This window comes from Chiloscyllium punctatum, chromosome 5 (assembly GCF_047496795.1).
Source record: "Chiloscyllium punctatum isolate Juve2018m chromosome 5, sChiPun1.3, whole genome shotgun sequence".
NCBI lineage: Eukaryota > Metazoa > Chordata > Chondrichthyes > Orectolobiformes > Hemiscylliidae > Chiloscyllium > Chiloscyllium punctatum.
In genome coordinates, this window is record NC_092743.1 from 6,808,298 (window position 1) to 6,818,377 (window position 10,080).

The 10,080-nt window shown below is 43.0% G+C and overlaps 1 protein-coding gene across 5 annotated transcripts in view; it reads right to left on the bottom strand.

Annotated features, from left to right (window-relative positions):
- Positions 1-951: 951 nt before the first annotated feature.
- Positions 952-10,080, bottom strand: part of ss18 (SS18 subunit of BAF chromatin remodeling complex) — a 78,164-nt gene continuing 69,035 nt past the window's right edge. For all 5 annotated transcript variants that reach the window (XM_072569714.1, XM_072569712.1, XM_072569708.1 and 2 more), the window contains one exon: positions 952-2,282. In XM_072569714.1, the coding sequence (XP_072425815.1) occupies positions 2,256-2,282 (27 nt within the window). In that variant the 3' untranslated portion in view covers positions 952-2,255. The remainder of the gene's footprint in view (positions 2,283-10,080) is intronic.

Sequence of the window (10,080 nt, forward strand, 5' to 3'; positions counted from 1 at the left end):
GTCACTGAATTCCACCCAGAATAGCACTCATTTATCTCCACTCTCTGCTTCCTTTTAGTCAACTAATTATCTATCCATGCTAACACTCTACCCCTAACACCATGCATCCTTACCTTATGGAGCAGCCTCACGTGCAGCATCTCATCAAAGGCCTTTTGGAAATCTAGGTATACCACATCCAGTGGGTCCCCGTTGTCCATTTTGCTCGTAATGTCTTCATAGAGTTCCAAAAGATTTATTAAGCATGACTTGCCCTTCAAGAACTCGTGCTACATCTATACAATGGGACAATTTCTATCGAGATGCCTTGCTGTTTCTTCCTTGATAATAGACTCAAGCATCTTCCCCACTACAGAGGTTAAGCTCACCGGTCTATAATTCCCCATCTTTGTCTACCTCCCTTTTTAAATAATGGCATCTCATTTGATGTATTCTAAATTTCTTTGAAATCACCAGTTTTCAGGGCACTGTCCCTTTGTCAGGTGAAGAAGTAGCGCTCCAAAAGCTTGTGATTTCAAATAGACCTGTTGGACTATAACCTGGTGTTGTGTGATTTCTGAATTTGTTTACCCCAATCCAACACCAGCACCTCCACATCAAGGTTCTGTGGGTAATAAATGCTAGCCTGGGCAGCAACACTCACATCCAATGAATTAATTTTTAAAAAGTGTATATTTCCAAGTCAGTATGGTGAGCGTCTTAGAGGGGAACTTGCAGGAGATGGTGCTCCCATGTTATCTGCTGCCCTTGTTCATCCCAAGAACATTTAGCGCCACTGAAATCAAAGACATTTAAATCAAAGAAATGACACAGCCCTGGGTATTAATTTCACACGTTGCCACATTGAACAAACTTGGGTCATCCGAGACCTCTTTCCTACTCCACGTTCAGACAGTAAAATACTTGTGCAATTAATCACAGGGAAATAAAACACAAATGACATAGAGCAGCTTGTGAAATCACAATAATTTATTTGCCTTTTAGTAATGATCCAGTGACGCACATATTTCAAATATCAACAAAATACTGTGCGGAGGGGTCTGTCACAGAACGTACAAATGGTTGACAAGTACAGATGTGAATAATAATACTGTTTGGGTTCCTTTGCCAAATCTGTACACACAATGGTCAGGTTAACCAAATGTCCAGAAATAACCACCTACCCTCCGAAATACGTCTTTAAAAACAGAAAGGGCTCGGTTTGGCGTGGGGAGGGGAGTCGGAGATGCTTAAAGGAGGGTGTGTTTGGGACAAATAAGAGTCAATTACTACTCAAAGCAAAACCCCACTCTTTAAAACAATCAAGTTAAAAATCAGAAGCGTAACAAATTCTTCTAGTCTATTGTTCAATACGTAACAATACAAAATTGTCATCATTTTACGTTAAAACAAGTTTGTGCAACAACGATTGACCCTGGTGGAATTATTCCTCGAAATTTCCTCCTGGGAGGAGATTTCACAAAGTTTGAGCTTGTTTACTGGTTTACATGTAATCCGAGCAGATTTTAAATATTAGTCACCCACAATTCAATCGAATTGGCCGACAGCTTCTCTCCTCAGTCTATTTTCATTTAGAATAGAGTTTCTTTCCTGAAAATCAGATGCATCACGTTTTTCCCCCACTCAAGGAAAATCTGCTCTTCCACTTTTTAAAAAATAAATCCTGCTCGTAACAAATGTTAATTCTGCTTAAGTAAAGTCAGTGTGAGAAACAAATATGGCACAGTGTGGTTAATTTACAGAGATGATCAGGGTCTTGGAAAAGCAGATGGTGAAGCCTCTATGTGTCCCCTCTCTCTATCTCAGATGACCAAAGCAGGGTATCTCAAAATTTAACACAAGATCCCATTGACCGGATGAGTGCTGGTGGTCAAATTTAGCAAGGTGGGGGGCTTGGTGGGAGGGGAGATGCAGGGTGGTGGTGGTGGGGGAAGGGGGGAAAGAGAGGGGTCCTCTTTCTCAATTTTCTGTGTTAACGTCACTGCTGAAGAACCGTTAAGACAGAGCCTTCACGTCTTAGAGATGATGTCACACAGCGATGGCCTGCAATTAGCCACTAGGTATTAGACTGGGTACTGCCCAACCTCAGAGGCAATGGCATCAGCTACTCAGACGTCAAAATGTTTATCCTGGACACAAGGAGGGTGAAACTTTGATGAATTGCTGGTGGCGGTTAGACACCCACAGTGCAGAGGGTTAAAAAACAAGGCCCTTATCAGAACGTCAGGCGACTGGAAAAAAACGATACGACTGACTCACTGCTGGTAATTCCCATACTGGGCCTGGAGGGAAAGCCAAAAATAGAGAGAAATGAGACAGGTGGGAAAATACTGTCAATAGTGAGAGATGCAGGTATCATAAACAGACAATTTTTGCAAGGTTTGTAGCTCAGGTTGAGGTTTAGGGTGTAGGTTTGCTCGCTGAGCTGTAGGTTTGATATCTAGACCTTTCATTACCTGGCCAGGTATCATCATCAGTGGCGACCTCCAAGCTTCACTGATGATCTTACCTGGCCAGGTAATGAAATGTCTGGATATCAAACATACAGCTCAGCGAGCAAACCTACACCCTAAACAGACAACGCTAGTGCTGTCAGTACCGATACTGTTACATTTGTTTTATCCTAATCAACCGATTCAGTGATATTACACCCCTCTTGGGCAGGTGGAACTTTAACCTGGGCCTCCTGGTTCAGAGGTAGGGACACTACCACTGCATCACAGCTGCCCCAAAGTTGAATTAAAATTTCATCTTCTGTTGTAGTGGGATTTGAACCTGTGTATGAAGTTATCAGTTTGGGTTTCTGGCCCATGTGATGTCATCATTACAGCACCACCTTGTTCACGTACAGTTTCAATGACAGCAGGTGACCTCTTCACTATTGCAATAGCAAGCTTTCATTGATATAGTGCCTCAATATAATCAAAACATCCCAAATTACTATCATTCTTTAACCTCAACTTTACATTTCGGCGTATCCCCCATAATTTTTTCAGGAGGTGACGAAGATGATTGATGAGGTAAAAGCGGTTGATGTTGTCTACATGGACTTCAGTAAAAGCCTTTGACATGGTCCCTCATGGCAGACTGGTACAAAAGGTGAGGTCACATAATATCAGGGGTTCGCTGTCAAGAGGGATACAGAACTGGCTTAGTCATAGGAGACAGAGGCTAGTGGGGGAAGGATGCTTTTCCGAAGGGAGGGTTGTGACTAATGGACCCCTGTTGTTCATGGTCCACACAAGTGATTAGGAGGAAATAGTGGCTGGTCTAATGAGTAAGTTTGCAGGTGGTACAAAGTTTGGTGGAGTTGCAGTTAGCGAGCAGGATTGTCAGAAGATACAGCAAGATATAGATCAGTTGGAGACATGGGCAGAAAAATGGCAGATGGAGTTTAATTCAGATAAATGTAAGGTCAAGTACAGGTGGAAATTATACAGTGAATGGCACAACCCTTAGGAGTAATGATATGCAGAGGGATCTGGGTGTGCAGGCCCACAGATCACTAAAGGTGGCAGTGCAGGTAGATATAGTAGTAAAAAAGGCCTATGACATGCTTACCTTCATTGGAAGGGTCATTGATTAGAAGGATAGACAATTTATGCTGCAGCTTTATAGAATTTTAGTTAGGCCACACTTGGAACATTGTGCACAGTTCGGGTCACCACCCTACCAGAAGGATGTGGATGCTTTGCAGAGGGTACAGAAAAGGTTTGCAGGGATGTTGCCTGGGATGGGGGAACTTAGCTATGATGAAAGGTTGGATAGACTGGGTTTATTTTCACTGGAACACAGGAGGCTGGGGCGCGACCTGATAGAAGTTTAAAAGATTGTGAATGGCATGGATAAAGTGGGAATTGTGAGGCTTTATCCCCAGAGTGGAAGGGTCATTTACTAGGGGATACAGATTCAAGGTGCAGGAGGGGAGAGTTTAAAAGAGGTGTGAGGCAAGATTTTTACACAGCGGGTGGTGAGTGCCTGGAACATGTTGCCAGAGGAGGTGGTGGAAGCAGACACAGTAGCAGCATTCAAGAAACACCTGGATGGATACATGAATAGGAAGGGAATAGAGGGATACAGATGCTGTAAATGAAGACAGTTCTAGTATGGAAGGGCAAAATGTGTCAGCACAGGCTTGGAGGGCCAAAGTGGCTGTTCCTGTGATGTAATGTTCTTTGTATCTACAGCATAAGGTAAATCTTCAAAGATCTACCTTTGGTAAAAACATGTTGGCTCTGCTTGCCGACCTCTAACTTATCTCAGTGGCCTGTTAAAGGATCGTTATGTAAGAACTTTGAATATTTTCCCTATGACAGATATTAAGCTAACTGGTTTGTAGTTTCCTGTTTTTTGATTCCCCCTCCTTTCTGAATAAAGGAGTTACATTTGCTGTTTTTCAACCTAAATGAATACAATGAGTTCCCGAATATAATGAGTTCTGGAAAATTAAAACCAACCCATTAACTATCAAACCAGTTATATCCTTTAAGACCTTAGGAAGAAATCCTTTAGTACCTGTCAACTTGCTTTTCAAATGTTTTGCTCTATTACTTCCCAGAAGATTATGATTTTCTGGTTCCCCCTCCCTCCCTCCCTCCCAATTGTTGACTTACAGCCATTTCCTGGATGTTACTTGCATCTTCTTTAATGAAGGATAAGGTAAAACATTTGTTTAATTCATCTGCCACCTCCATTACTAATTCCCCAAATCAGGTTCTATAGGAGCAACACATTGTTAACTTCTTCCTTTCTTAAAAATTTTGAAGAAACTTTTAAAGTTTTGGATAACTTTCTCACATACTCCAATTTTTCACTCATTATTAATCTTCCAGTAATTTTTACTGGTTTCCATAAATTGTCCAATCTTCTGTCTTTGCACGATTAGAAGGATTTCCTATAAGTCTGATACCGTCTTTGACGCTTCAAGATAATCGCAGATGGCAGATCCGGGTTCTGGGACTGGGGCTCACTGTGGCAAATGGTGAAATTTTAAAAAAGCTTGTAAAAAAATAAAAGATTGTGTTCAAAAGAGTCAGCACAGACAAAATGGGCCAAATAGTCTCCTTCTGCATAGTAACAATTCTGTTCTGAAAGCTGCTAACTGTCCTCAGAGTCATTGAGGGCATAACTCAAAATATTTAATTTTAAAAAACCAAGCACATTTCCGAAATACCATCAAAATGGCCAAGGCAGAAGGAGGAGTGCTGAACTGAATGGAAATACTGTGGATGCGGGAAATTCAATACAAAGACAAAGACAGAGAGCACTACAAATGCTGGAGATGCCTGGTGGGATCTGTGGAGAAAGAAGCTTGTGTTAATGTTTCAAATCCGTGTCTTTTCATCAGAGTGGAGACAAGTTGGAGATGAACTGTGTTTAAACGTGGTTGGCGCAGGTGGGGAAGAGAACAGAAAGGGAGAGATTGGGTGGAGGACGAGAATGTTTTTGAGAAAGGTGCAAGGATAGAGGGTGGCACAGTGGTTAGCACTGCTGCCTCATAGCGCCAGGGACCCAGGTTCGATTCCAGCCTCAGACAACTATCGGTGTGGAGTTTACACATTCTCCCAGTGTCTGTGTGGGTTTCCTCTGGGTGCTCCAGTTTCCTCCCACAGTCCATAGATGTCCAGGTTAGGGTGGGTTAACCATGGGAAATTACGTTTATAGTGTGCAGGCGTTACAGGGATAGGGTGGGACACTGTTTGGAGACTCGATGGGTCAGATGGCCTCTATCTGCACTGTAGGAATTCAACAAATGCTGACTTTGCTGGTGAGACCACTATAAAAGTTGGAAGAGCGTGCTTTTTACCTTGAAGGTACAACATGCACTGAAACAGAAGTGAATTTTAACTTCAATTCCAGTTGGAATTTATTCAACAAGGACATTTCTCAACAATTTATTTATCTAAGAAAGTAGAGGTAAATGTACAGTTTACCTTTTCCCTGAGAAGATGGTGAATGACTATCGCCCAGCCACTAAAATATGCCCAGGAATTGTTCCAGTGGATCCAAACCCAGGTTTCTCCATCCTTCCCTTTCCCACTCCCTGCCAGCAGTGAAATGGCCTCACTCTGACCAAACCCTGGGAACTGATTGGGAATCATGACAGCAGAGGAACATAGGCATGTTGGCACCCACATTCCCCGTCACTCACAGTCATCACTCTGAATTGTTGACTCAGTCTCTCAGCAGATGCTACCAGGCCTCGTGTATCTCTGGTATCCACTGTACTTCACTCTCCAAAGAATGGTTACACTGCAAGTGAAGGCCTTTTAACCCATCACGACGGTACTAGTCCTCTGAACAAACAATGTACTTGGGTCACAATCTCCTTTCTCTCCAGAACCCTGTATTGTCTAAATATTTCAAATCCCTTTCAAGAGCCTCGATTGAACCAGACTCCACCACATTTGCAGACAGCGCATTCCAGACCCAAACCATGTGAATCAGTTTCTTCCTAAACCATCACTCTATCTTTTGCAAATTACCTTAAGCCAGTGCCTTCTGCTCCTTGAGTCTTTCATGGATAGTAACAGTTTCTCCTGAAACATCTTGATCCCAAATCTCCTCTCAACCTACTCTCCAGAGAACTCAATGTCAACTTCTCCAGTCTGTCTACTCAGAACTATCCCTGGCCCTGGGGCCAATCTCGTGAATATGGATGGATTCTTGATCAGTTGGAGAACCGAGAGGAGAGCAGGTGTGAGGAATTCGGATCAGCCAGGATCAGGATCAGGCTCAAGGGACCAAAGGGCCTAATACTGTTTATTTTCCTTATGGTCTTTAATTTTGTTGCATCCTTGCCAGTGCCTTCACTGAAGGAGGTCTAGAACTCAACATTCCAGTTGGTGCCGAACCAGTGCCACATGAACCCATTGCTCTCCCCCAGAGAGAATAGTGACTCTTCTACTACTCACAGCTCATGCCAGACATTGTTTATATGTTAACTCACAGAATGGGAGCATCACTGGCTAGGCTTGCACTTATTGCCCATCCCAGAGGGCAGATGAGAGTCAAACACATATGGGTTGCAGCTACATGTAGGCCAGATCCAGTAAGGATGGCAGTTTCCTTCCCTAAAGGACATTAGTGAACTTTAACAACAATCAAAAAGAGTTTCATGGTCACCAGACCCTTAATTCCAGATTTTTTGTAAATTCAAATTCCATCATCTGGCATGGCTGGATTTGAACCCAGGCCCTCCAGGTTAATAGCGCATTGGTAATTTCACTAGGCCATGACCTCCCCTTGATCCAGGAGGCAATCTTCCCAGATACTGAGGGAGTCAGGAGGTACTGTTCTTCAGGCAACACCTCCGGCCCAGCTCCCCTGTCTGCTCTCTCAAGCGACTGGAAAACAGCCCATGGACATTATCAGGAAGAGCAGCAGGTCCCTGATCAATATCTATCCGACATCCAACACCAGCAACAGAAATAATCAGATCATTATCCACAAGCACTCACCCCCTCCACCACCGACACTCAGTCACAGCAGTGTGTACCATCTACAAAATGCATGGCAGAAATTCACCAAACATCCTCAGAAAGCACCTACCAAACACCTGCCCACTTCCATTTAGAAGGACAAGGGCAGCAGGTACATGGGAACATCACCCCCTGCAAGTTCCCCTCCAAGCCAATCACCATCATAATTTGGAAATATATTGCTGTTCCTTCAGCATCACTGGGTCAAAATCTCAGAACTCCCTCCCTAAGGGCATTGTGGGTCTACCTACAGCACATGGACTACAGCGATTCAAGAAGGCAGCTCACCCCCACCTTCTCAAGGGGCAACTAGGGATGGGCAATAAACGCTGGGCCCAGCCAGCGACATCCACATCCCACAAAAAAAAATTTAAATCACATTGATGCCCGTGGGAGCTTCCTGAGCACTAACTGACTGCTGTGTATGCATCTTATAGCATAGAAATTACAAGTGTTTCAATGCTGTAAAACAACGTCCTGTAAGGTGCTATAGAAACGCAAGTTTTTAAAAAAAATTCTCCACAGTCACCCCACCTCCAATCGTCTTGATTTGACTTTTCTACATCCTAATCCATTTCAACATTACACAGGATTTGGGCACCACTGATTGGACAATACATGCTGGTCCATCCCTAATTGCCCAGAGGGTATTTTTGAGTCATTTACATTGCTGTGTGTCTGGAGAAACACACTGGCCTGGCCAGGCCAAGAAAGGATGGCAGAGTTCCTTCCTCTAAAGGACTTTAGTGAACCAGATGGGATTTTATCAGCCATTAGCTCATTTTTCTTTAGAGGACTCTTCTGGGATTTTCGGAGCAGATGCTTTGTCTGGTTTTAGGCAGTTATTTAATTTGTTCTCACTGAACTCCCCTATTAGGTAATGCTGACATACAGCAACAATACACTAAGGATTTGTATTAACTTTCAAGACACAGTATTTAATTCGGTAAAGACAACAAGCGTATGTTAAAAGAATTTTTTTCTTCCTTCAATATAATTGACAAACACTTCAACATGAGAAAAGCCATCACTCTTCTACAGGCTGGGGAGGTTACACCTAATGCATAAAAAGTTAGCATATTTAACAAAAAGTTCCAATCTCCTTTACTCAACCTCAGACTGAAATTTAACAATTGACAGCGCTGGTTACATTTGGATCCGCTACATTCTTCCCAAGTATATCTATGGACCCCTACATCAGACATTCTACATTCAATTGCAAAGAATTCATTACCTCTTACAGTCTCCTTCACACCTCCATCTGGAAATCTCCATCTTCCTCCCCAAGCCCTCCTGCAACGGTCTCTCCAACTCCCCATTGCACCCTGCCCTCCTCTGGACAATAGCCCTATTGTTCATCATCAGATCGAACCCTCAAATCCTGCACAAGTCACTTGTACCTTGGTAAGAGGCTGCACCAATCCTGGACGATGGTGACTCTAAGACACCCCAAGCGCCACTGGATCAAGCTCTCACTCCCCCACAAAAGATCAGGCTACTACGGACTCATTGTTATCTGTGAGAAGCCTTTACATTACCACTCGAACTGTAGAATCTTACAGCTTATTCCTTTATTTCCTTAGTTTAAATAAAAAAGACTGATGTTAACTATTAGCTTATTTCTTTATTTTTCTACTTATTCTATGAAGTAATGCTTAACTTTTTAACTCTTGTTTCTCTTACTACTTTGTATCTAGGTGCCTTGTGTGGTGACATTATACATTTTCCACTGTACTCCTGTACTTGAGTACAGGTGACAATAAAAACGAAGTCTAAAACCACAGGCCATCTGGTCCATCACCCTTGTGCTGGACCTTTGAAAGAGGTGCCCACTTAATCCCTTTCACAATCAAGCCCTCCCTCTCTTATAGCCCTGCTAATTTTCCCCTTGAAGTATTTAACCAGAGAGTAAAGAAATACAAACTGCTGAAGACCTTCAGCAGGTCTGGCAGGAACTGTGGAGACAGAAGCAAAAGTTAACAGCTCAGATCATTGAGCTTCTACCAGGACCAAGACAGAACAAAATATGGGTTGAGTAGAATGTTCAAAAGTGGACCATCACCAAATTATATCTGCGCAATTTTGAAAATTATGTGCAATTTGTTACAACACCTTTGAAAGTTACAATCCCATCTCAAACAAATTAGAGTCTAGAGGCACAGACATGTACAGTACAGAAACAGACCAGTTGGTCCAACTTGTCCATGCCGATCAGATATCCTAAAATAATCTAGTCCCGTTTGCTAGCACTTGGCTCATTCCACACACACACACCACCCTCTGCGTGAAAACGTTGCCCTGCCACACCCACCCCCCAAAGATGCTACAGAAATGCAAGTTCATTATTCTTCCATCCATTAAATATTATATTAAAATTATATTAAAGCTAAAGTGAGTAAACTGATGTGGAGATGCCAATGTTGGACTGGGGTGGACAAAGTTAAATGTTACACAAGAGCAGGTTATAGTCCGACAGGTTTATTTGGAAGCTCTAGCTTTCGGAGCGCTGCTCCTTCATGATGATACACAACCACCTGATGATGGAGCAGCGCTCCAAAACCTAGTGCTCCCAAATAGACCTGTTGGACCATAACCTGGT